The 27,932-nt window shown below is 36.3% G+C and overlaps 1 protein-coding gene across 8 annotated transcripts in view; it reads left to right on the top strand.

Annotated features, from left to right (window-relative positions):
* Positions 1 to 27,932, top strand: part of BICC1 (BicC family RNA binding protein 1) — a 286,247-nt gene that overhangs the window by 78,373 nt on the left and 179,942 nt on the right. For all 8 annotated transcript variants that reach the window (XM_042908455.1, XM_042908456.1, XM_042908457.1 and 5 more), the window contains exon 2: positions 23,452 to 23,498. In XM_042908455.1, coding sequence (XP_042764389.1) covers positions 23,452 to 23,498 — 47 coding nt within the window. The remainder of the gene's footprint in view (positions 1 to 23,451; positions 23,499 to 27,932) is intronic.

A 27,932-nucleotide genomic window follows, 5' to 3' on the forward strand; every position in this document is an offset into this window, starting at 1 on the left:
CTCAGACATCTGTGCAAACTTCCCTCTTGCTGTCTTTCCCAAACTTCTCTAACAGCAACCCTTGGAATCAACTTCTAAGTAAATTACTTTTACTCAAGTACTTGTCATAGAGTCTACCTTTGGATCAATCCAATGAAAGATATGAGTAAGAACTATTTTTACCACTACCTTTGGATCAATCCAATGAAAGATATGAGTAAGAACTATTTTTACCACATTTCATGGTAAGGAAAATGAGGTGTTCTGGGAACTTAAGTCATTTTGCTCAAAGTTGTTCAGCTAGCAGAATTAATAAAGAATACTAGTTACTACATCATATATAGTATACTACATCATATATACTACATCATATATAGATTTTGTTCCCATCCCCCATTTGTAATTATTTCCAGAAAACCTAAAGGTCAGTTTTTTTTTTTATATGTAATTAACAATAGGAAACCATCAGTTCATGGGATTATGGATGGTATGTTATTCTATCCCTACTGAATTCATCATCAGAGAACTAAGTGTAGAGCAGAAAATATCTCTTAGAGGATTTGGGCTGCTTTTTTTTTTTAATCAAGGAGAAATCCATTTTATATACATAGAATTTCTAAAACCAGAGCAACTGACTAAGGACCCAGTTCTGACCTTAGCGATGATCAGTCTGGCCTTAGCTGGAAGTAGGACTTGTGATGTCTCTGGATGGGATGTAAATGGCCTGCTTCTGCTAAGAGTTGTGTCTTTTAGTTCTTGGCTGTCATCCTCGAGGTCTCTATTTATGAAATGACTCATTATAAGGAAGTCTATTAAAAATAAATTTCTCCCTGTTTTAGAACATCTTTTAAAATTTCTGCTTAAAGAATTTTGATGTTTTAGTTCCAGTTACTGCCAAGAAATGAAGTGTGCATTGATGAAATATAGTACTTCAGTCTTGTAAAGATGGATACTTTGGGAAGTGAGTGCATTTCCCTCTTACTTGAAAGCAAGAAGCTTGGGAATTATAACAGAATTAAAAAAATAATTTTTTTCGCTGCAAAACCCCACAGTGTAAATGAATGTGCTCCATATTTCTCTAGTAGAAGTGATTCCACTTATCTGATCTCTTAGGATTCTTTCCCATTGTTCTCAATCCTTTGTTGTCATTTTACAGGTTCTTTAGATTATCTATTTTTTAAAAAAGCTGCCTGGCGAATGATCCACAGAAATAAAATAAGATAGTGCAGAAGTGTAGAATATAACCATATGTCCATGTTTAGGAATCAGTGGGAAGTATTTTGCTTTGGAGAAGCTGATCTTTGACCACAGGTGCTGTCTCTGATTTGAAATGGGCTTGCCTTTACTGGACTGTCTTTTTTTTTAAAGTTTATTTATTTTGAGAGGGAGAGAGTGCACAAGCAGGGGAGGAACAGAGAACGAGAGAGGATCCCAAGCAGCGCAGAGCCAGATGCAGGGCTTGAACTCACCAACTGTGAGATCATGGACCTGAGCCAAAATCAAGAGTTAGATGCTTAACTGACTGAACCACCCAGGCACCCCTACTTGTGTTTTCTATTAGTACACTTGTTCCTTTCCTCAAGGATCTAAAAACACACTCCCCAATTTTGGGAAATATCCCCTCACTGTCACACCTGGCTTTGCATTTTTCAGCTCCACATCTGCTTCCCATCCTGTACTCTGAAGGTGCCATACGCACGAGTACACTTTCATGTTGCTCTCATGCTGTTGGGTTGTAAGATAAGAATTGCTAAGAAGGACTCAATCCAGTGTGGATGTGTGGTTGAGACTTCAGAGGAGATTCATTTTACATGGTGCATGGTGAAAAGTATAGAAGTGTGGCCTAACTGGTGGGAAGGTTAGAAGATGCAGCAGGAAAACTGTATTTTCCAGTGCTCTGAATATTAGGCTCCAAGCGTTGTTTTCAAAAGGCTAGTATGTCCTCAGGAGTTGGCGTGGGTGCTCTTTCACCCCACAGACAGCCAGCTTTTCCTAACACACTGCCTCTGTGGATTGCTGAGTGAATGAATTGCTCTGAATTCTTCTTGAACTCCTTTCTGTTTCTAGCCTCTGCCATCAACTTTCATAGGTTTACTGTAACCACATATAAAGTAGAGCTTTGTAACGTTTCTCAATATGGGGTGGTGGTATTATTTTTCTAGAATATGTAGAATATATTTTTCCCAGAGTATGGCAGACCTTTGTATTCTCTCCATACCCTTTATAATTTAATTTTTATTTATTTTATTCACTTTGGGAGAGAGAGTGAGAGCATGCGTGTGCACTCAGGTGGGGGAGAGGCAGAGAGAGAGAGAGAGAGAGAGAGAAAGAAAGAAAGAAAAGAAAGAGAAAGAGAGAGAGAGAAAGAGAGAAAGAGAGAAAGAGAGAGAGAGAGAGAGAGAGAGAGAAAGAGAGAAAGAGAGAGAGAGAGAGAGAGAGAAAGAAAGAAAGAAAGGAAGGAAGGAAGAAAGGAAGAAAGGGAGAGAATCCCTAGCAGGCTCCATGCTGTTAGCAAAGAGCCTGACACAGGGCTCGAACCATGAAATCATGACCTGAGTTGAAACCAAGAGTTGGACACTCAACCAACTGAGCCACCCAGATACCCCCCTTTATAATTTTATAAATGTGATTTTATAATGTCTTCAACTTCTCCTTACCAGAATGAAATCATCCACAGAAAACTTTGTGAGAGGAAAAATATCCTCTAATAAATATCTCATTTATTATATTAATTGCCCTTGTCTGGACACAGACCTTTCTTTAGGTGTTGTAATGAGAAATACAAGCAGTATTACATGTGGCTGAATATTAGTTTTGATTGAAATTGCGGTAATATTCTTTGCCCTCTCCTTTGCCCTTGTCAGTTTGTTGTTTTTTCCTTTTGTTGGGGGAGAGGCTGTGGAGGATGTTGGAGACAGATTTTGAGTTAATATCTTTAGAAAATAGTCTGCTGTGATGTTGATTTTCTTCCTATTGTAAGTCCTTCAAATAATTAAAGAACCTTCTGAATTTTCTTTTAGTTACCTGTCCTCTGCCTGTCTCTCTCCTCTCATTCCCACTGGGAAAAGGGTTGGACACAGTATCAGATCCATGTTGATTGCTTGATCAAGGCATGGTCTTTTGTACATAGAATTTCTAAAACCAGCAGAGCAATTGACTAAAGACAAAGTTCTGACCTTAGTGATGATCATTCTGGCCTTAGCTGGCAGCAGGACTTGTGACATCGATTTAAAAATTCTGAGACCGAAGCACCTGGGTGGCTCAGTTGGTTGAGAGTCTGACCCTTGATCACAGTCAGGTCTTTATCTCAGGGTTGTGAGTTGAGGCCCCGTGTTGAGCTCCATGCTGGGCATGGAGCCTACTTAAAAACAAAACAAAACAAAATTATGAGACCAGTTTCTATCCATTTCGGGGACAGGAGGGTCATGGATAAGGGATACTTTTTTTTTTATGGGAATATTTCATCATAAATGGTAGCCACCTGATTGTAGCCACCAAATAACACTCTTGCTCAAACCAATGCAGTTTAGGTTGTCTTTCGCAAGATCTAATACAAGAGAGATGGGAGGAAACAGTGCACTTCACTATATTTTGTGGTTCATTTTTGAAGTTCTTTGGGCAAAGATTGCTCAAGGATTACTTTAAGATGCATCCTCTAAAGCTTAAGTTATTCTTTCCTAATTGCTGGCAGTGAACCTTTTGCTTTGTGTTTGTCTCTGTGTATGAGTGTCAGGGGAATTTCTTATGGTTCACACAGCAGCACTATTTTGAGAAGTTGACTCCCAGCCCTTGCTGTTATAACAGGCATGTAACATAGCACCCCATTTTTCAAAATCATTTTTGTTGGCTTGTGATTGTGCTTGTAAAAGGTGCTTATTTGGAAGCCCCCCAGCTGTAGTGTTCTGTTTATAACCACTGAGTAGGTACAGTTAAGCTGACAGCATTGTACACAGGGCGAGTGTGTGTGGATTCAGGGCCAGGGAGTGAGGAGGCAGGCTGTCTCTCTGATAGCATGGTGGGAGAAGCTTGGCAGGACCTACAGAAGGCAAGCATTCTGGCTTGGATAGACAATTGAAGAATTTTGGCAAAGTACTATTTTGTACATTCATTTTGACTTTGTTAATCTTAAAATATCCTTTGGAAATCAGAACTTACTGGGTTTAATTAGGTACATAAGTGAACACAAATTCGTAGAGTCCTTATTTTCTCATGAATAGATACTTTAAAGTGATTTGACATGGTAAAGACTCAAGTTCTTTTTACTTTTACATATGTATGTGTCTATACTTTTTTGGGGTCATTTTCAGAGTATTATAGCTATACCCCAAGAAAATTTGGGAAATAAAGATAAGATATATTATAATACTCATTTCTAGCATATACATTTTGTCCTTTTGATGAAGTCCCTAGTTTTGTGTCTGTATTTAAAGGATAATAGTTATAATCGTATCACACATAGAATTTTATGACTTTTTTCTTTTTTTAACTGCATAGTTTATTGTAATCATTTTTCTTTCTGCATCAGAGCTTTTGTAAATCAGCAAAAACTGTCTTTTAAAATAACCTTAAAATGTTTGAATAAGTGCCTGTGTCTAAATTTTCTTCATTCTCATATTGCTTTTTCTATGTTCTTACTCATTTTAAATATTATGAAAATGAATACGAAAGTGAACATGTTTGTGCCAGTAGTTTTTCCTCTTATATTTTGGGATAGTCTTAAGACCTAATCTCCTAGAAATAGAATTAATGGAAAGTACATGGAAACGATAGTTATTCTTTATATAAGCCAAATTACTTTTTAAAATATTTGCATGAATTTATACCTCTACCACTGTAGAGTCACCAAATCCTTATTAGTGCTTATGGTATTACTGAATTTCAGGGTTATTGTAGTATAATTATATAAATTACATAAAACCTTCAGCTGAGATTAAAATCTTTGTATTCTCTGCAAAAATAAATACACCATTTTAAAAAGGATGGATTCATGTATTGTATCTGACCCATTAAGGAGCAGAAGATTTTTTCAAATATTTCTGAAATTAACCTGAACTTGTTTAGCAAAATCAGGAAGATATTCTAGAGAGTTTTTACACTGTATATTTCAGGATAGGTACCTCAAGCATGTGCATTCAGAACTTGATAGAGCATTGCCAACTGTCATTACCTTTTTAGAAAGCCTTGAATGTTTTGAGACTGGTGAATAATCTAGGCCTAAGACATTTCAGTTTCTTGAACTTAAGAAAAATAAGGTTAAACTTTCCAAAGTAAACAGAGCACAAAAAACAGCTGAAAAGATAGAACTGTTTAAGAAAATGAATACATACAGGCCACTATGCTGTTATAGCAGATTTATTTCAATTGAGATAGAATATGACTCTTTAACCAAAGCTAAAATTCTGGGAATAAGAATAAAGCTATGGCTTAGAATGTGACCACTGTGTTTGCATCATAAATATACGCATATATTTTATGAAAGGAAATTGAGGTAATAGTGTCTGTTACAACTTTTATCCTAGGCCAAAGACTATTACCTTAAAATTACTCTTCTAGCATTGTTTGAGATGAAAACCACATTTAAAGGTGGATTCTGCCTACTGATGAAAAATGAATTCATGTTAATAAACCAAGGATTTTAAATGAAATAAATCATAATCAGATGTTAGATTTTGATCAGCTTCAACAAAAACAAATGATTCTTTTCAGAGATGAGAATTGATGGGTTGGCCCTCAAAGAGTCTATATTTATTTCAAATTAAATGTTTTGAGAGGAGGGAATTTGTTTAATTTCATAAAAGTAGACTTGTGATTTATCAGCAGCAAACTGCTGAGTTTAAGAAATAAGAGCTCCCCTAAATGTTTCCTAGACCTTCTGAATGAGGATGCCTTGATCGGTAGTAACTTGGTTATGCAGAGCCACATTTTACAGAAGGTTGAGTTGTGCAGGTAGCTATGGAAGCAGGACCCAGTAGGATTGTAGGTCAGATCCCTTCTCAATGAGTACCTTTGCTGCCTTCTTTTGCATATTAGCACTCATTCCTTAAGCCTGTAGATTATAGACTTGGTCCTCTTGAGTGGAGAAATAAGTCTTTCAGGACTGCTGGATATCTGCTGATTGTCTTAGCACTTCAGACCTCTTCTTTTTTTAAAAATTTTTATTTAATTAATTTTTTAAATTTATGTCCAAGTTAGTTAGCATATAGTGCAACAGTGATTTCAGGACTAGATTGCTTAGTGCCCCTTACCCATTTAGCCCATCCCCCCTCCCACAACCCTCCAGTAACCCTCTGTTCTCTATATTTAAGAGTCTCTTATGTTTTGTTCCCTCCCTGTTTTTATATTATTTTTGCTTCCCTTCCCTTATGTTCATCTGTTTTGTATCTTAAAGCCCTCATATGCGTGAAATCATATGATATTTGTCGTTATCTGACTAATTTTGGTTAGTGTAATACCTTCTAGTTCCATTCATGTAGTTGCGAATGGCGAGATTGGATTCTTTTTGATTGCCAAGTAATACTCCATTGTATATACATACTGCATCTTATTTATCCATTCATCCATTGATGGACATTTGGGCTCTTTCCATACTTTGGCTATTGTTGATAGTACTGCTATAAACATTGGGGTGCATGTGCCCCTTCGAAACAGCATACCTGTATCCCTTGGATAAATACCTAATGGTGCAATTGGTGGGTAATAGGGTAGTTCTATTTTTAATTTTTTGAGGAACCTCCATACTGTTTTCCAGAGTGGCTACACCAGCTTGCATTCCCACCAACAGTGCAAAAGAGATCCTCTTTTTCTGCATCCTCGCCAACATCTGTTGTCGCTTGAGTTGTTAGGCATTCTGACAGGTGTGAGGTGGTATCTCATTGTGGTTTTGATTTGTATTTCCCTGATTATGAGTGATGTTGAGCATTTTTATGTGACTTCAGACCTCTTCTAATGACATGCAGTGTGAGGCAGTCTTGGCTCAACCGGCTTTGAGTAGAGCAAGTTTAGGAAAGGAAGAAAACAGTTTTTTTTTTTTTTTTTTTTTTTAGCAGTAAAGTGTTTTTTAATTAAGGTATATCCATCGTTTTTTGAACATAATGCTGTTGCACAATTAATAGACCACAACGTAGTGTAAACATAACTTTTATATGCACCGAGAAACCAGAAAATTTGTTTGCCTGGCTGTATTGTGATACTCCCTTTATCACAGTGGTCTGGAATCAAACCCTCAATATCTCTGAGGTATGCCTGTACTTTTAAATGGTGGGTTTTATGATATGTGAGTTTGTTTCAATAAAGATGAAGAAAACAGTTTTAATAATAAATGTGAGTCAGTTACTGCTTCTGTCATACTTTGGTTAAGCCTGAAAGTCAGCTTTTCTAGGTTGTTTTGAATTATGTGGAGTACCGAGAGCAATGTCATGACTCTAATGTGTCTAATGTGTGATTTATGTTGTCATATTTATGTAGATATATATGTACAGTTGACGTAACGTTATATAAGTTGTGTTGTTGTATTTAAACGTTTTACCTGCCTCAAAGTAATTGTATTTCTCTGTGGTCCTGGGGTTAAGGTAAATTGTGTGGCATTGTCACCATGTGATTTCAGTGACATCACGATGCTTTGATACTTAACTGTGTAAGAATTTTCTGGTATGTTTACAAGAATGCAGATTCTTGGACTCCCACAAAGATTAAGATTTGGTGGGATCTGTGGGTGGGTACAAGGATATGATTTTTCTTTTTTTTTAAGGTTATTTATTTTGAGAGATGGGCAGGGTTAGTGGGGCAGAGAGAGAGGGGAAGAGAGAATACCAAGCAGGCTCGGTGCTGTCAGCACAGAGCCTGATGCGGGGCTCAAACTCATGAACTGTGAGATCATGACCTGAGCTGAAACCAAGAGTTGGATGCTTAACCGACTGAGTCCCTCAGATACCCCAGGAGTGTGATTTTTTTTCATGAGCATCCCTTTCTCCCACCATATCTTCAAGTTCGTTTGCCTTCAGTTTGCTGGAATAATAGATAATCCTTATCCAATTGGTATGTTTGCTTAAGCAGCTTTGTCTTATTTGTGCTTGTGGGAACATCTGATGAAAAAGATAAATTTTGTGATCTAGTTAAATTTATTGACAACCTAAAAGAGTATGGAAGGATCATGCTAATTGTTCATTTGGTAGTTCATTGACAGTGTAGAAAGAAGTGAATAGATACATATTATTTGGAAAATCATTGCCTGAAGAAAGGATATTGTTAAAAGAAACACCCTATTAGTAATGCTCAACTAGTGGTATTGCCATGATGGATGGGACAGTTCTTCATTGAGCTAGACTCTTTTTGACTGCCCCAGCCCTAGACACTAAATGTCTGCACCACTGTCCCCAGCCCCCATCCTGTGACAACAACACGTTATGTGTTTCCAAACGCTTCTCTGAGGAGTGGTGCTTACCCTTGTAAAGAATCAGTGTGAGCCAACCTGAAGTATTCATGTCTCCAGTCCCTGGAGAGCTCCCCTTTCTCTCTGCTGTCCTGACCTGTGGCCCCTTCTAGGAACAGGTGCTGTTTCAGTGCTTTGAGTAGACAAACAGACATGGGTATTCACAATATTCTCTCTGCCCGGAATTCACATTCCCCATTTCCCATGTTTTAGTCTTTTCCCATGCTAAGCAATCAGCTCTGAAGCTTCTTACCATGTTTATTCTTTGAGTTTTCTTTTTATCTGTGACTCTCATGTAATGTTTAACATTTTAGAGAATTTATAGTTGAGTGAGACTGTAAATTCTTTGAGGTCAAGGTTGATGGCTTCCATTTATCAAATGCTTAAAGAGTGCTTATTTACACATTTTTCAAGATGAAAACAGAGCCTTAGGGAGGCTAAATCATGTGCTTGGGGTTATCCCATTAGTAAATTGGCAAACCTAGAGTTGAACCCAGGTTTCTCTGACTCTACAATTTTTAATCTCCTCTTTATATGCCTCAGGTGCTAAGTAAGTTTTGTTTAAATGAATCAATAAATGAGTTTTTTAGCTTTAAGATGAATTGGGGTATACCCGATGAAAGCCAGTGTTATCTTTGTGCCCTCCTAACCCTCACACATTGGTAAGGAGAATAGCAAAACAGGCTGCCCTTTCATAGAGTTTTGCACATACTGAATTGTAAGCATGCCTGGAACACATTTGGTTCTGATTTAAAACAAGTTGGCTTGCCCCAGTGCCATGTTATTACAAACACAAAAGAAATATAAACTTCATTCCATTAAATAACCATCTACATAAACTCTTAAAGAGTTTCATGGTTTTGGGTTGGGCCAAAGCTAGATATTAAGGAAATGGTTATTAATGTTACGTATTTTATTCAAACTACTCTAATTCTTTAACCCTCTCTCCACTCCCTCACCCCCAACATACTAACCAATCTTTTCCTTCCTCAAAATGTTTACAGGAGGTTAAGACAGGTACAGGTTGGATTATAAGCTGCTGACTCCTGCTGTTTGGAAATACTCTTTGTAGCCTGTCATACTGTGTTCTCTATTGAACCTTTTTCAGTCGTCTTTGGGTAATAGCTAAGTAAGTTATTATCCCCTGTAGTAGCATTGTATAATGGAAATATAATGTGAATTACAAATGTAACTTAAAATTTTATAACCACATGAAAAAGAAAAAGTTGAGATTAATTTTAATAATAGTTTTCTCTAACCTCGTATGTAAAAATGGTATCATTTCAATATATAAGGCAAACATTAGTGAGATTTTTACTTTTTTTCTGTACTAAGTCTTTGAAATCCAATGTGTTTTTTTACTTTTACAGCACATCTGGATTCAGATTACCTATATCTGAAGTGCTCAATAGCCACAAGTGGCATGTGGCTATTGTTTTGGATGGTGCAGCTCTCTGGGAAGACCAGCATAAGCCTACTGTGGTGTATTAAGTTTTCATAATTCCATTAAACTGTATAAAGGCCATGAACATGCTTTAGCTTTTGATAAAGGTAGAAGAGTGTTGATTTAGAAAAACCCTAATATGTAAATACTCAAAGTTGTCAAATAGTGTTTATGACCCAGGCCAGACTAAATGGTGCTTCAGGAATTTCTTATGTAAGAAGAAATAGAGCCTAAAAGGAAAACATTTGACATTACCAAAGTTTCTGTTAATCAGTTGGACTGAGATTATGTTGACGTATGTTAGGGTCATCAGTCCACAAGGAAGTCTTCATTGTCAGGTCAATAAATTTGAAGTCTGAGTAAACTCTTAGCCAGAGTTGCTTGAAGAGTTCAAATTAAAAGTTGCTTGAAGCAATGAATAATGTAATTTAGATTTTCTCAGATTTTTGTGAATATTTGTTTTCCTGCACTTGATAGCAGTAGATGCTTTCTGAAACTAAAAGCCTATAGACTAGAGAGTGTTGGCCTTTGCTTGAGGCTGCTGCTGTATCCTAAGTGTGGCAGGGCCACCACTGTCTTAGATTTTCCCCAGCACTGGAATGAAGGCAAAGCTTTACTGCCCTCAGATTCAACATGTGAAAAAATCCTGTGCAGTCTGCATTGTGAGAAGTGTACTTCTACAGAGGAGTTAATTGTTGGGGTTAATAGATGTAAACCTTAAAGAGGCAACAGCAGTCCCATTGTTAGAATAGATTAGGACTGCCCCCCAACCTCCAACATTGTCTTTGTCATTCCTGTTAGACTGGTTGAATATTTGGTGGTAAATGAAATTTTTAAAAAAAGGTCTCACAGAATGTATTGGATTATTGGTGTAGTTCCAATAATGGCTCATGCTCTTGGCCCAAATAATTATAGACGATCCCCTCTCTTTGCTCTCGTAGTCTTAGCTATTGAGCCATTTTAGAATGTGGTAAATTAATAAGGTGTTGTCTGTTTTATTTCATGTTTCATTTGATGTGACATTCCAGTAAAAGTGGCCTTCTTTTAAGCAGTCTATAATTAGAAATGTATACATAGATTTTTCTCTTTTTGGTTCATGCATTTCAGGGAGTATCTCTTTCTTGAGGCTAGAACTATAGTTGGATGTGAATCACAGATGTTTTCCAGGTATTGGATTGTTTAGGGTTTTCAGCTGTGAAGTTTCTTAATGTGGCATAAGTTGTTAAAAGTCTTCCACTGAGAATTTCACAGAATCAGTATTTCAATCTAGAAAGTGGTAGGTTAATTAAGGCCTATGATAGTCTATCTTTGGTATGATTTCATTGTCCATTATTCATCTCTGGAATTGCTTTAGTCATTCCATCCCTTAGGTAGCTTATATCCACATTTGACCTTCAGACTTTTGCCAGATTGTTTATACCTTGTGGGCTGAAAATGATGCTGTGACAAACCAGTGCAACCTTGGTTCACTCACAAACAGGAAGAAGGATCTCAAATATTTTACTTGATTTATTTGCATAATTAAAAAGTTCAAGCTATTAAAATTTTTTTGTTTATTTATTTTTGAGAGACAGACACAGAGTGTGAGCAGGGGAGGGTGGAGGGGGAGACACAGAATCTGAAGTAGTCTCTAGGCTCTGAGCTGTCAGCACAGAGCCTGATGTGGGGCTTGAACCCACAAACTGTGGGATTATGACCTGAGCCAAAGTCAGACGCTCAACCAACTGAGCCACCCAGGTGCCCCAAGAAGTTCAAGCTGTTTAAAGGCATTCTGAAAAATACAGAGGTGAAAGTGATAAATGACCTAGTAATTCCACCACTCAAATAATGATTTTTAATATTTTGATGTTTATCCTTGTCTTTTTTCCCCTAGCATGTACATTCTATGCATATGCATGCAGTTTTGATATAGAATTGAGGTAATTTTGTACATCCTGTCTTATAGTCTCCTTAAAAATAATTTATTGCATTTTTAAAGGTGGGGATTTTTGTGTAAGTTTTTCTGTTAATTCCAGTTAGTTAAAATACGGTGTTATATTAGTTTCAGTTGTATAATATAGGGATACAGCAGTTCCATACCTCACCCGGTGCTCATTACAAGTGCATTCCTTAATACTCATCACGTATTTCCCCCATCCCCCTACTCACCTCCCCTCTGGTAGCCATCAGTTTCGTCTCTATAGGTAAGAGTCTTTCTTTGTCTTTCTCTTTTTCCTCCTTTGCCTTTTTTTTTTTTTGTTTCTTAAATTCCACATATGAGTGAAATCATATGGTATTTGTCTTTCTCTGACTTATTTTGCTTAGCATAATATACTTTAGCTCTATCTGTATCATTGCAAATGGCAAGATTTCATTCTTTTAGATGACTGAGTAATATTCCATTGTATCTGTATATACACTGCATCTGCTTTACCCATTCTTGAATTGATGGACACTTGGGCCGCTTCCATAACTTCGCTTTTGTAAATAATGCTGCTATATAATACATCAGGGTGCATGTATCCCTTTGAACTACTGTTTTTGTATTCTTTGGGTAAATACCCAGTATTTTGACTGCTAGATTCCACAAGAGTCCTATTTTTAACTTTTTGAGGAACCTCCATCCTATTTTCTGCAGTGGCTGCACCAGTTTACATTTCCACCAACAATGCAGAAGGGTTCCCCTTTCCTCACATCCTTACCAATGCCTCTTGTTTCTTGTGTTGTTGATTTTAGCCCTTCTGACAGGTATAAGGTGATATCTCATTGTAGTTTTGATTTTCATTTCCCTGATGGTAAGTGATGATGAACATCTTTTCATGTGTCTTTTGGCCATCTGGATGTTTTCTTTGGAGAGATGTATGTTCATATGTGCTGCCCATTTTTTAATTGGATTATTTGTTCCTTGGGTGTTGAGTTTTGTACGTTCTTTATATATTTTGGATACTAACCCTTTATCAGATATGTTGTTTGCAAATTATGTCTTCCATTTCATAGGTTGCCTTTTAGTTTTGCTGATTGTTTCCTTCACTATGCAGAAGCTTTTTATTTTGATGTAGTCCCAATAATTTAGTTTTGCTTTAATTTCCTTTGCCTCAGGGGACCTATCTAGAAACAAGTTGCTATAGCTGATGTCAAATAAGTTACTGACTGTGCTCTCTTCTAGGATTTTTATGGTTTTGGGTCTTATATTTAGGTATTTAATCCATTTTGAATTTATTTTTGGGTATGGTGTAAGAAAGTGGTCCAGTTTCATTCTTTTGTATGTAACTGACCAGTTTCCCCAAAATAGTTTGTTGAGGAGACAGTCTCTTTCCTTTGGATATTCTTTCCTGTTTTGATGAAGATTAATTAATAACAACTATTAATATAGTTGTTAGCTTATTTCTGGGTTTTCTATTTTGTTCTATTGATCTATATGTCTATTTTTGTGTTAGTACTGTACTATTTTGATTACTACAGCTTTGTAATACAACTTGAAGTCTGGAATTGTAATGCCTCCAGCTTTGCTTTGCTTTATCAAGCTTTGGCTATTCAGGGTCTTTTGCCTTTCCATACAGATTTTAGGATTGCTTGCCCTAGTTCTGTGAAAAATGCTGTTGATATTTTGACAGAGATTTCATTAAATGTGTGGATTGCTTTGGGTAGTATAGACATTTAACAATATTTGTTTTTCCAATGCACGAGCACGGAATGGCTTTCCATTCCTTTGTGTCATCTTCAGTTTCTTTCATCGATGTTTTCTAGTTTTCAGAGTACTGTTCTTCCACCTCTTTGGTTAGGTTTATCTGTAGGTATCTTATTTTTGGTGCAATTGTAAATGGGATTTGTAATTTCTCTTCTTCATTTTTAGTGCATACAAATGCAATAGATATCTGTACATTGATTTCGTATCTTGTGACTATTCAATTTGTTTACTTCTAGCAGTTTTTTGGTGGAGTCTTTCAGGTTTTCTATATATAGTATCATGTCATCTGCAAATAGTGAAAGTTTTACTTTTTCCCTACTGATTTGGATGACTTTTATTTTCTTTTTGTTGTCTGATTTCTGTGGCTAGGATTTCCAGTAGTATCTTGAATAAAAGTGGTGAGAATGGACATCCTTCTTTTGTCAGTATTTCCTCATTAAGGATGATGTTAGCTGTAGGTTTTTCATAGATGGTCTTTATTATGTTGAGGTATAATCCCTCTAAACCTACTTTGTTGGGGGCTTTTATCATGAATGGATGTTGTACTTTGTCAAATGCTTTTTCTGCATCTATTGAAATGATCATATTGTTCTTATCCTTTCTTTGATTGATATTATGTATCACATTGATTGATTTGTAAATATTGAACCACCTTTGCAACCTGGGAATAAATCCCACTTGATCATGGTGAATGAATTTTTTTTTTTAAGTTTTATTTATTTACTTTGAGAGAGTGAGCAAACATACAAGGAAGGGCAGAGAGAGGGGGAGAGAGCCAAGCAGGCTCCACGCTGTCAGCACAAAGCTTGACACAGGGCTTGATCTAATGAACCATGAGATCATGACCTGAACTGAAATCAAGAGTCAGACGCTCAACTGAGTGAGCCACCCCAGTGCTCCAGGGTGAATGAATTTTTTAATGCATGCTAGATCCAGCTTGGTAGAATTTTGTTAAGGATTTTTGCATATATGGTGATCAGAGATATTGGGCAATAATTCTTTTGTGGTGTCTTTATCTGGTTTTGGTGTCAGTAATACTAGCCTTATAGAATGAATTTGGAAGTTTTTCTTCCTTTTCTATTTTTTGGGACAGTTTGAGAAGAATGTTGACTCTTCTTTAAATGTTTTGTAGAATTTGCCTGTGAAGCCATCTGGTCCTGGACTTTTGTTTATTAGGAGTTTTTTAAATTACTGATTCAATTTCTTTGCTGGTTATGGGTCTGTTTAAATTTTTCTCTTTCTTCCTGTTTCAGTTTTGGTAGGTTATAAGTTTTTAGGAATTTATGCATTTCTTCCAGGTTGTCCAATTTGTTGGCATAATATTCCCTTATTGTTATTTGTATTTCTGTAGTGTTTGTTGTTACTTCTTCTCTGTCATTTATGATTTTATTTATTTGGGCCCTTTCTCTTTTGTTTTTGAGAAGTTTGGCTAGCAGTTTATCAATTTTATTGATTTTTCCAATGAATCAGTTCCTCATTTCATTGATCTATTGTGTTTTTAGTTTGTATATCATTTATTTCTGCTCTAATCTTGATTATTTCCTTTCTTCTGTTGATTTTAGGTTTTGTTTGTTCTTTTTCTAGCTCTTTTACATGTAAGGTTAGATTGTTTGAAATTTTTCTTGCATCTTGATGTAAACCTGTATTGCTATAAACTTCCCTCTTAGAATGACTTTTGCTACATCCCAAAGATTTTGAACCATTGTGGTTCATGTTCATTTGTTTCCATGTACTTTATTTGTTTTTTTATTTACTGGTTGACTCGTTCATTGTTTAGTAGCATGTTATTTTATCTCCATGTATTTGTGGTCTTTCCAGATTTTTCTTGTAGTTGACTTCTAGTATCATAGCCTTGTGGTCAGAAAAAAAATGCATGATGTGACTTCGATCTTTTTTTAATTTGTTGAGGCTGGTTTTGTGGCTGGCCTACGATCTATTCTGGAGAATGTCCATATGCACTCAAAAAGAATGTGTATTCTGCTATTTTAGAATGGAAATTTCTGAGTTTATCTGTTAAATCATTCTGGTCCAGTGTGTCGTTCAAATCCATTGTTTCCTTGTTTATTTTCTCTTTAGGTGATCTATTGTTGTAAATGAGGTGTTAAAGTCCTCTATGTTTGTTACTAACTATTTTATATGTTTTGGGTGCATTAATATTTACATTTGTTATGTGTTCTTGTTGGATTGCCCCATTTATTACTATATGGTGCCCTTCTTTTTCTATTATTCTAGTCTTTGTTTTAAAGTCTAGCTTGATGTGAATATTGTGAGTTTGGGTTTCTTTTGACCTCTATTTGTATGATAAATGTTTCTCTATCCCCTCACTTTCAATCTGAAGGTGTTAGGTCTAAAATAAGTATCTTGTAGGCAGCATATAGATGGATCTTGTTTTTTTTTTTTTTAACCAATTCTGTCACCCTATGTCTTTTGATTGGAGCATTTAGTCCATTTAATTATTTATTTATTATTATTTAGTCCATTTAATTATTGGTAAGTATTTATTGCTATTGTATTATTTCTTTTGTGATTGTTTCTAAAGATTTTCTTGGTTTCTTTCTTGTCTTTCTCTTTCCTGGTTTGCTGGTTTTCATTAGTAAGATATATGGATTTCTTTTTCTTTATTTCTTACATATATATTAGTGATTTTTGATTTATGGTTACCATTAAGTTTGCATATAACATCTGCAGATAGCAGTATATATGAAATTGATGGTCATTTAAATTTGAATCCATTCTTTACTCTTCTCCTCCCTACATTTAGGTATATATTGTCATATTTTTCTTTCTTTTATTTTGTGAGTACCTTAACTGACTTTTTATAGAAATACTCATTTTTAGGGGCACCTGGGTGGCTCAGTCAGTTAAGCATCCAACTTCGGCTCAGCTCATGATCTCATAGTTCGTGAGTTCAAGCCCCATGTTGGGCTCTGTGCTGACATCTCAGAGCCTGGAGCCTGCTTCAGATTCTGTCCCTCTTTCTCTGTCCCTCCCCCACTCATGCTCTGTCTCTCAAAAATGAATAAACATTAAATTTTTTTTAAATAAAAAAAAAAGGAATACTCATTTTTACTGCTTTTTTGTTTGTTACCTTCATACTTTCACTTTTGGTCTCTCCTTTTTTCTCGCAGAGTTCTCTTTGGTATTTCTTACAGGGCTGGCTTAGTGGTCACAAATTCCTTTATTTTTTGTTTGTCTGGTAAACTCTTTATCTCTTCCTCTGTTCTGAATGATAGCCTTGCTGGATAGAGTATTCTTGGCTGCAGATTGTTCTAGTTCAGCACTTTGAATATATTATGCCACTCCCTTCTGCCTTGGAAAGGTTCTGCAGAAAAAGCCACTGATAGCTTTATTGGTTTTCCCTTGTAAGTTACTATCTTCTTTTGTCTTGCTGCTTTAAAATTATTTTTTTCTTAGGGGGCACCTGGGTGGCTCAGTCAGTTGAGCTTCCAACTCTTGATTTTGGCTTGGGTCATGATCCCAGGGTTGTGGAATTAAGCCCTGTGTCAGGCTCTGCTCTGGGTTTGGAGCTTGCTTAAGATTCTCTCTCTCTTTCCCTCTGCCTCTCTCTTCCATTTGAGCATTCTTTCTCTAAAATTAAAAAAATTTTTTTTCTTTATCACTATATTTTGCCTTTTTAATTATAATATGTCTTGGTGTGGATCTGTTTTTGTTGATTTTGTTGGGTGTTCTCTGTGCTTCCTGGATCTGGATATGTTTCCTTCCTCAGATTAGGGTGGTTTTCACCTATTATTTCTTCAAATAAATTTTCTTCCCTGTTTTCACTCTATTCTTCCTCAAGGACTCCTGTAATATGAATGTTACTACTTTTGATGAAATCATTGTGTTCCCTATGTCTACTCTAATTTTGCATAATTCTTTTTTCTCTCTTTAGTTTATCTGGATAACTTTCCATTACTCTGTCTTCTAGGTCATTGGATTTTTTCCTCTACTTCTTCCAGACTGCTGTTTATTTTATCACGAGTGTATCTGATTTCGTTTATTGTGCTGTGTTAGTCCTTATCTTTGTGTTAAGTGTTTCACTCATTTCTTCTACTCTTTTCTCAAGTCCAGTGAGTATCTTTGTAATCATTACTTTAAATTCTTTATCACGCATATTACTTATATCTATTTCACTTAGATCTCTGGCCGTGGCCTTGTTCTATTCTTTTATTTGGGACAAATTCATCTTTCTCTCATTTTGTCTAAGTCTCTGGGCCTGCTTCTCTGTGTTAGAAAATTCAGCCATGTATCCTACTCTTGAAGGTAATAACCTTATGACAGAGAGGTCCTGTAGTGCCCTGTAGTGTTGTATCTCCTGTTCCCAAGGGCCTCGTGCTTCAAGGAATATCTCTAATGTGTGCTGCATGTGCTCTTTAATGTGGCCTCTTCTCTACCTTGTGTTGTGGAGTTTTTTCTGACAGTCTTCAGGTTGATTCGTGGGGGATTTAGCATGATTTAAAAGTTACCTAGTTGAATTTTTGGAACAAGGTAAGCATAGGGACCTCCTGCTCTGCTACCATCTTTGTCCCATCTCTCCTAAACGTGGGAATTTTTAACTGCAAAAAACCCTGACAAAAAAAAACCCTCCAGTATTTAAGAAGAACATTGAAGAAAACTGTCCTCAAATTACCAGCCACTGTTTTGAGAAAAAAAATTATTTTCGACTGTTTCCCTTTTCTTAACAGGCCTACATGTGTTTTTTGTTTGTTTGTTTTGTTTTGTCTTTAGAGCAGGTGAGTTTGATTTGTTAATTGTGGACTCTGAAAGCAGGTAGGGAGTTTTAGGAAAGATGAGGCCTGAAATTCCTCATTCTTAATGTGATATACAACATTCAGAAGACACTATTCATTACTGATGTTTAAACTTGGAGTGTTTTGGTTGACTAGGGTATTTGAATGACTTTGAGAATTAAAGAAACTTTAAAAATAAGCTTAATGTCTATTTCTTCAATCAATTCTCAGAACTTTTTATGCCACTCTAGAGTGTTAGATATGAATCATGCATGTAAAGTTTTCTGGGAGTATATAGCAACTGCATCTTCTACATCTTTTTGTGATTCCTCTTTCAGTGAAGTTGGCCCAATTGTCATGGAAGTTTTCTGAAAACTGTGTTATATAGAATAAAGTATCTGGCAAAGCTCTTTAAGCATATTGATTAAGTTGATATAATAAGTGAATGTTTTGAAATTTTAGTGAAGTATTTTTGTGGGAGAATGAGGCTACCTACATGGTTACATTTATCTTTCAGGTGACCTTAACATACAACAGCCTTCTTAGTTGCAAATATGCTACAGTTGGTTTGTGTTAAGAAAAAGGGAGGAATGCCTTGAATCTTTATAAATTTGAAGTATTATTTCTCATTTATTTTATAATTTGAACTTTTTTTTTGGCTCAGTTTCCACAGGGTTAAGGGAAAAACCCATTGCCTATCACGGGAGTGTTTAAAGATACTCCATACTGTTTTTAGTCCTTGTGTTTTTAGATTTGACTCCAGAAAGCATCAGATGTTATAATGGAAAAGCATTTCAGAGTGAAAAGGATATTTAAATAAGTTTCCATATGCCCTACAAAGAATTTAAAATCGAGCTTACCCCCTCCCCATCCTTTAATTCAGTAATTAACTAGACTTGCCCTGTAGTTTGGGGGAGTATAATAGTTTACACCTGTTTCAACTTTTGCTGTTTTTATTGGCTATGGCTTTTGCCATCCCATATTTCTTGTGAAGCAAAAATATCAAATAAAATATGGCAAAACATTGGAGAAATTATAATAAACATAAAAATGAATTGTTCAGCTTAAAATGTGAAATGCTTTACCTGCACGATCTATGAAGCTATGTTTCAGTAGTATTGAAGTAATTTATTCCTGGAATTCTATGTCATGAAAATAAAGACAACTGCTTTCATTGGCAAGTATAGTCCAGGGATTTTACAATCAAATGATTACATTTTGGAACATCAGGCAGAAGTCTGTTATAAAGACATTAGGAAAAGCCTGCTAAGTCATTATGTGTGTATTCCTGTTACTATGGAATATAAAAGGTAGGAGTGTATCAGTGTGTAAGAGTGTGAGGACTCAGTAGAACTGTTATACCACAGAATAGAATTAGACTTCAAAGATCAAGGAATGCCGTGACATCAAGTATGTCTTGGCTCATTTCACAGGCAACATTTGCCCCTCCAACCATAATGAAAAGACAACCATTGAGTCAAGATATTATCATATCTCATGTTTTTCTTACAATCCAGTTCTTAGATGGTCTTCCTAGAAGCACCCTTCACTCTTCAGGCCTGGCAGTAGCTGCCCAGCTGTAGTGTTGGATTTAAGAGTAAAATGAGTAGCTTTTTAGTACATTGTCCCAAATGAGAACAGCTAAGTTAAATTTCTAATAAGTTTAGTTTGGATAGAGTTGTGATTGTGAAAAGATATTTGGGAAAGTTGTCACTAAAATTAAATTTTGATTTTGGCTTTATCTCACTAGTGGGAGGCTGTGAAAATATAGGCCAAGATCGTAAGTTGAATGTCAGGGCCTTGCCAATGTTGATTCACCAGCACAGGACTTAAATATTTATGGAATGAAAGAGTGAACTTCTTTTTGTTCTTTTCTGCATCTCTAAAATGAACATATTAACCATGGCAGCTTTGCCTGCATGGGGTCAGTAAAAGTCCTTCAGGAGACCCAGCAACCCGGAAATGAGATAAGGAATAGTCACTGTAACATGCCAATGACTGGGACTAACCATGGTTTATACCTAAGACAGTGATCTCATTAAGTATCCAACCAGAGTCTTTTTATTAGGGTAATTGTGGGCTTCAGGAATGGACATTACTCTAGATTTAGGGGAAAATCTGTCTCAGATTTGGAGTTTTTTATACATAAACACTTGGAATGAAAAAGGCCAAAGAATTTTGGTATGAGTATTTTTGGTACTAATGAGTATCCCTGCCTCCTCTTCCCCTGGAAATCGTAAGGTGGTTAAATGTGCAGGTTTCTGTTAAATTTTAGATATTTTTCTGGAACATAGTTATAATTTGAGCCTAAGGAAATCCCACCGCCTCCATTTTTTTATTCATCCAGGGATTGAAAGGCCATTCTATGAAGTCTATTTAGCTGGACTTCAAATGAAGGGGGATTTAAAGGTTGTGACATAATGAGTTTATCATGAGCAAAATAAATGCCCTAAAGGAAATGTCTGTAATGAACTATAATTGTAATATGAAATTTAAAGTGATGAATTATAAGTTGTGAAGGAGTTCCCTGTGGGTGAATCTTTCTTGCTTGATAGGCTTTTGGAAATATCTTTGATTCTAAAGTTTCTTTTCAAAGAAGAGTTTCCTTGGTGTCACTAGAATTTTCTCACATCTTTGTGCCCTGCTGTGCAATTTTCATTGCCAAGCAATTTTGTTATCGAGTAGGGCCCCTTCAATTTTTTTTTTTTTTTTTTTTTTTGCTTTAGAGATAAAGGCAGCCTAAGAGATGGCTGAGTTGAAGTTCCCCCAAGGCACTTGTTATTAGGTTTGTGTCATTAGGTTTGGGCACTGTCATTTTTATCTTGCCTAGGTTGTCCCTTTAGCTACAGTCAGCCACATTTTCCAGTTTATTTGGAAAGTATGAGCTTTGCTTTTTTGGTTCAAATTTGCTTTTTGTATTTTTAAAAGTTTTATTAATATTGACATATTTCCAGATTAGAGAGTAGAAATCATAATTTGTAGAGTTAACTACCAAGAATGTATTTGTGAAAATGTGTGCTTGAAATGCTCACATGTCTTTGCTCAGTTCATGCTGTAGAAAGTATGGTACTTGTGCAGAAAGTAAAAATAGTATTGGCATTATGTATTAGGTTTGTTTTGTTTGTGTGTGTGTGTGTGTTTGTTTTTTTGCTTCTGTAACAAATTATCACAAGTATAATGGTTTATAACGTAAATTTATTATCTTACAGTTCCAGAGGTCCAAAGTCTCAAATGGGTTTCATTGGGATATACCAAGGTGTTGGCAGGGCCATGCTCCTCCTGGAGGCTCCAGGGGAGAATCCATTTCCTTGCCTTTCCCAGCTTCTAGAGGCCACCTATGTTCCTTAGCTTGTGGCCCCTTTCTTCATCTTCAAAGCCAGCAGTATAGCATCTCTAATGCCTTTCTCCTCTGACCTCTCCTTTCTTTGTTACATGTCCTGCCCTCCCTTTGCTTCTGTTGTCACATTGCCTTCTTGAATTCTGACCTTCCTGCTTCCCTCTTACAATGAACCCCATATGATGACATGCGGCCCACCTGGGTAATTGAGGATTATCTCCCTGTCTCAAGATAATTTAATGTAATTTGATCACACCTGCAAAATCCCTTTGGCCACTTAAAGTAACATATTCAGAGGTTCCAGGCATTAGGACATGACTATCTTTGAGAGGCTATTGTTTAGCCTACCATTAGAAGACAGTTTTAAATTTTTTATTTCTTTTTAGCTCTTGTTGTCATACATTTATTCAGAATGTCTTTGGAAATCACAGAAACATGTACTCTGAATTGTTTTTTGGATGCAAACATGTGGATAAAAATACACATTTTGCAAGACTGTAGAAGGTGTCTTTAACTGTGAGATTAAAATTGGTGAAAAAATTTATATTTTAGTACTTGCTATTTTTTTTGAGGGAATTTATTTGAGTTTTGAGTCTTCCACTTAACAGAATCACCTGCCACATTTCTTGGGTCATTAATAATTTTTTAAATTGAAGTATAGTTGACACACAAGAGTCTTCAATAATTTTATAAGTGTCCTGGACACACATACATGCATGTATATGCATGTACATGCAGTGCCCCTTGATAGTGTTGACCAGTAAGTGTTTGGGGTACCATGGTCTTCCAGGTTTCATTGCCTAAGAGTTCTTGCTCCAGCTTGTTTCCTTGTCTTGGCCAGTGGCTTCTCCAGTTAACCACTATTCCACCCTGCACCTGAATTTGAGACCCGTTTGGTGTTTGCCTTCTGAAAGATGCAATTTGAGGCTATTGTGAGCAAGGCGCTTTTGTCTCTTTGGTCCCTCTTTCCTTTTAGTCAAATTGCCTACTCCTCTCTACAGATTTAAAAAAAGGTTCACATCGGGTGCCTGGGTGGCTCAGTCAGTTAAGCATCTGACTCTTGATTTTGGCTCGGGTCATGATCTCACGATTTGTGAGATTGAGCCCCACATCCGGCTCTGCACTGACAGCACAGAACCTGCTTGGAATTCTCTCTCTCTTCTCTCTCTGCCCCTCCCCTGTTCACACACACATTCTCTCTCTTAAAATAAATAAACTTTAAAAAAAAAGGTTCACAGAGTTGTAAGACTTTCGAATGTAGAAAACCGGGTTTCTCATGTATTTATAGGCTACCATTTACATATAAAAACAATTTGTTCAAATGTAATGACCTTTTAATTAATCTCCCATGAAGTTTTATTGTTGTCTGTGACCTTCGCTATTACTATTTAATCCTCATGTTGTTTTGTCTTTATCTTATAAATGTGAATTAAAGTGTGAATTGAAGTAGTATGATGCCAGCTGAAACCCAAGTAGATTATATAGTCTCTGCAAAGCATAGAACAAAAAGGAAGTGCTTAGAGCACTATAGTTGGTTATATTGGTAGTATTTCTTCATGTAGTTCCTTAACTATGAAAGGATGAGATTATAATCATCAATGTGTGAAAAGAGAGACCTGAATCTTTCAGACCAAAAAAAAAAAAAAAAAAAAAAAAAGTGTGAAATTATCTAAAGATGTATAATTGATTGGATTAGTGTTTTGTTTTTTTACCAGCTTTGCATCAGAAATGAAGTCTGTTCTGGCAGTCACTGAGCAAGAATGGCATCTTGCTTACTTTTGTATTCTCATACCTGATACTTGAGAGGTTTTTGAATACAGAGATTGAAAAAGAAACTATTTTAAATGTGTATGTTTTTATTTACAGCTGCTGCTGAAGGAAAAGGCAAAAGTGGGGAAGACTTTTTTCAGAAGGTAAGTTGCTTTGTACTCCTGCCTTGGTGATAATTAAGGAGAAATCAGCATGTTGCAGTGGCTATACTCAAAACTCCTAAAAACTCCCTTCCATATGAAGGGGAATAGATTTTCATGAGACAGCTGGAGACGTTTAGGGGAAAGAAAGGGTGAGATGCTCTTTGGGACATAACCATTCTAACTTCTTGCTCCTCCTGAGCAAATCTAAGGACATTTTTGCTTGGAGGCAAAGAGGCAATGAAGGCTGCCGGGTGGGCTGTCCTGATTATATTCTTTCTCTGCTGCCCCCTATTTCTTTTTACCCCTATACATACCTGACCTGAGACATGGAGAGGAATCCCTCACAGCTTTCCTCATTTCCAGTAAGCATGACCACAGGTGGGATAATATAATCGACAAAAGATGCACCTTTAGACCTGCTTGCTCACTCTTGGTAACCATATTCAATCTGTCCCTGTCTTCTGAGAGTTCTGAGTTTCAGTGAAGCCAGTCTGGCTAGTCATATATAACAAAGGGAAATGAGAATGGACCTGACTGAAAAAGGAATAAGGGAAACTATGAATAGCAGTTGATTATTTCTAGTCAGCTCTGTTTTAAAATAAGTGCTTTATATAAGGGAAGATGTCTGTCCTTTCAAAGAAATTGACTCAAGTGCATGTTCTTCTTTCATTTATTTGGATTTATTATATTTGTGTCTTTGTTGTTGGGATTCAGAAAGCATGTATGTAGAAACAAATATACAGGTGTCCTGGAGTGAAATAAAGCAGCAAGTATAGATGAAGTTAAATAACGCTGGGGAGGGTCGTCAGCCTTTGGAAAAATCAACCTGTGTGTAACCAGATGTGGCCTTTTATGGCCTCTTTATTCTCTTGCCTCTGTGTGAGCTACATGTTTTGTTTGCTAACTTTTGCATTCTCTTCCAGGAATATGTAAGCAAATATTTTCAGAGCCGATGCTTGTGTTGGCATTTCTTCATTCTGAAAGTATTTATTTACTACTTGCTTTATTCCACACACAAAAGAGACTAAAACGAACAAGGCATAGTCTCTGCCTTAAAGAAATTAGTCTGGTGTCTGACAATATTCATATAAATAGCAGGAGAGTCTGGGGCTATAGAGGGTTAAACACTTGACTGGGGCTTTAGAAGATGAGAAAGGACTTCTTGGGTTCCTGAGATGAGGTAGGCTTGGGAAGGCATTCTAGGCAGAGAAACACAATGTAAGAAGGCTAACCAGGGGTGGAAGGATTCTTGTGGCATTCACACTTCAGACCTTTGGCTTGCACACTGGACATCTGAGGAATTCATGGTTCATGGTGAGATATAATATCCTATATGATGAAGTTCCTTATTTGAATGGGAGGGCCCTTTTCAAAAGGGAGTTAAATTTTTAAAATTTAAAAATGCTGTGCTGGCAGAAATAGTTTTCCAGCCCTTCTTCAGGCTCAGGCTGTTGAAGTTTCTGTACTATACCGGAAGCTCCTTACTTGGCATTATCTCTTAGTGATTAATATCCAACATATCAGTACCTGAGCATTTCAGAATGCCCTGCCCTGCCTTTTACCTAAGGCAGGCTTGCCGTGAGGAAGAACAAAGAAGACACATAGCAAAAATGACAGATCTGCCTTGGGTTGACTGAGAAGGTGCAGATAGATGTGATCTGTGGAAGGATTTTATTTCATTGTTCTTTAACTTGTGGATAGATGGAAAAAGCAGATTGTTCAGCTTTGTGTGACTGAGACATTTTAAAAGCTGAATCAAAACACGGTGTATGTGGTCATAAAGGACCTTCATTCTTAGAAGATTTGCTAATATTTATCACTCTTTGTGGAGCCATATATACATTCCAGCAGTTTAAACAGAAACACATGTTTGAATCCAGGAACATGTGTGCGTCCACCAAACCACGAATTGGAATCATAGATTCCATCCTTGGTCACAGGTTAATGAGGTCCTGAATAACTAAATGGGAGTAATTTACATCTCTTCATTTTCTTCTTTAGTTCAATAGCGTGTCTTCCTGATAAGTGTCCATACAGGATTTGGATAAACACCCTCGGGAAAAAACCCTGTAACTTAATAAAACGCAAACACCCCAAATTCCAGAAGAGTACTTTTCAGTGTTTTGACCAGACAGAAGTAGACACTATGGTTCATCTACAGTAGAATGAAGTAATGGAGAAGTATGGAATTGTTCTCCAAGAACTTGCTTCTAGTTTCACACGTATTTCAGTTTCACATAATGGCATTTTGGAAGAATTTAAGAACAAGAAATAGGCCACATTGCTGGTCATTAGCATCTGTGGGAAATTAATTTTCTTTTCTCAGAGTAAGGCAGATATGAAGGCTCCATATGCTTATTATTAAAATATGTTTTGGTTTTCACTCTAGGTGTGTATCACAAACCCAAATTAAAACCTCTCTTGAGTTGATTTTAAAACTTGACCACGCTTATTATTTTATAACCTCTAAGTCTGGAAGGCTACCTTCCTATCTTTATTCTGGCTTTCCCTAGAGAGGAGATTGGAGGAGTATGAGACTTTTATATGTCACTTTGTTGTTGTTGTTGTTGTTGTTGTTGTTGTACCATTAAAATATATGTAAAATCATATACTAAATCTATTCTCATGAAAATATTTGAAATTAAAAATAAATTTAAAATATCATTAAGGAAAAAAAAAACCTTTAAGAATAAGGATTGGCAGATTCCCTCAAAGGTTTTCAATTGTAGCTTAACGACTACTAAGATCATCACATACATTGTTTCAGATTTGGAGCTGTAGCAGTTTATACTTAAATTTCTCCTATAGAGTCACATTTATTGTTTCAGAGATTTACCTGGTTTTCTATATGCTCTTTTACTGCATGTGTTAGGAATATTTTATTTCCCCTGATGCTCTCTTAGAGCAAAAGACTAACCTGGTATTGCAGAGAAACCCAATAATTTAGTGGCTTAAAGAACAGAGTTATTTCCTTTACTTTCATGTGACATTGTAAGGAGCATATTCCTGCTTCATGGGTGGCTCTGTCCCATGCTGTCAGTTAAAGACTCACATTCCTTCTAAGAAGTAGCTCTGCTACTCCTTAGGGCATGGATCTCATCTTTGTGGTTGATCTGGGTGAGTGCCATGTTCAAATGTGAGCTGGGAGAAAGAGGAAGAGTATGAAGGGGGTGTGCCCCAGTCTTAAAGCCTGAATGTGGTGTATGTTACTTCTCATATTCCAAAGGAGAAAACTTAGTTATGTAGCCTTCCCTAAATGTAGCAATGGACAGGGGGGAGGAGGAGCATATGGAAGGAGGATTGATTTTGCAAGCACTATCTACCAGAAGACCAATAGTTATGACAAAACTATTTGTGTGTGGTCAAAGTGTAATGTCTTCCTGTGGTGTGCTTTGAAACCTTTTGTGTTAGTTTGTTAGGGCTGCTGTAACAGTGTACTGCAACCTGGGTGGCTTGAACAGCAGAAATTGGCTGTCTCACAGCTCAGGAGGTAGTAGTCAAAGATCAAGGTGTCAACAAAGTTGGTTCCTTCCAAAAACTGTGAGGGAGAATCTCTTCCATTCCTCTCCCTGAGCTTTTGGTTGGTTGCTTGGCATCTTTGGTGTTCCTTGGCTTGTAGATGTGTTAGCTCTATCTCTGCCTTTGTCTTCACAGGCATCCTCCCTGTGTGTGTCTCTGTATTCAAATTTTCTCTTTTTATAAGGACAGTGGTCATATTGGATTAGGGCTCACCCCAGTGATCTCATCTTACTAATTATATCTGCAGTCACCCTGTTTCCAAATAAGGTCACATTCTGAGGTGCTGGGAATTAGGATTTCAACATAAGAAATTTTGTGGGGCACAATTCAACCTATAAACACTTCTTTTTTTTTTTTAATTGGGTCATATTCTTTTTATTTTTTATTTATTTATTTTTTGAACTTTTATTTTTTATTTTTATATAAACACTTCTTAATGGAGGAAATCATTCTGTAGAAAAATTTACTATAATTAGAAAAAAATTGCTAAAACTGTAAATGTTATTTATCACATTTTCCTCTGTATATTTAACTGCCTAGTCGTTTGTACTAAATTTGTTTTTTTTCCTTATTACAAGTCATTTCTAAATTGTCTAGAACAAATCTATAATTAACACACAAGAAGGATTAAAAAAATGTAATCTGTCATCCCATCCTTGAAAGAGAACTACTGTTTATAAACCCTTAGCATTTTTTCTGTGTATATTAAAAATGCATATAAAGTGCTTTTCAAAAATATTCTCTGATTGGCTGATGGAATTATAAATCAGAATGTTTTCATTGGATACATTCCAAATGTTTTCCTATGTGAATACTTTGCAAGATCTCCAATAATTGTACTTTTTATTCTTTGGCTTCTAACTATACTTACAAAAGGGAGGGAATGGATACAACTTTATCAATATTCTCTCTAGT

This window comes from Panthera leo, chromosome D2, assembly GCF_018350215.1.
Source record: "Panthera leo isolate Ple1 chromosome D2, P.leo_Ple1_pat1.1, whole genome shotgun sequence".
In the NCBI taxonomy this organism is placed as follows: domain Eukaryota; kingdom Metazoa; phylum Chordata; class Mammalia; order Carnivora; family Felidae; genus Panthera; species Panthera leo.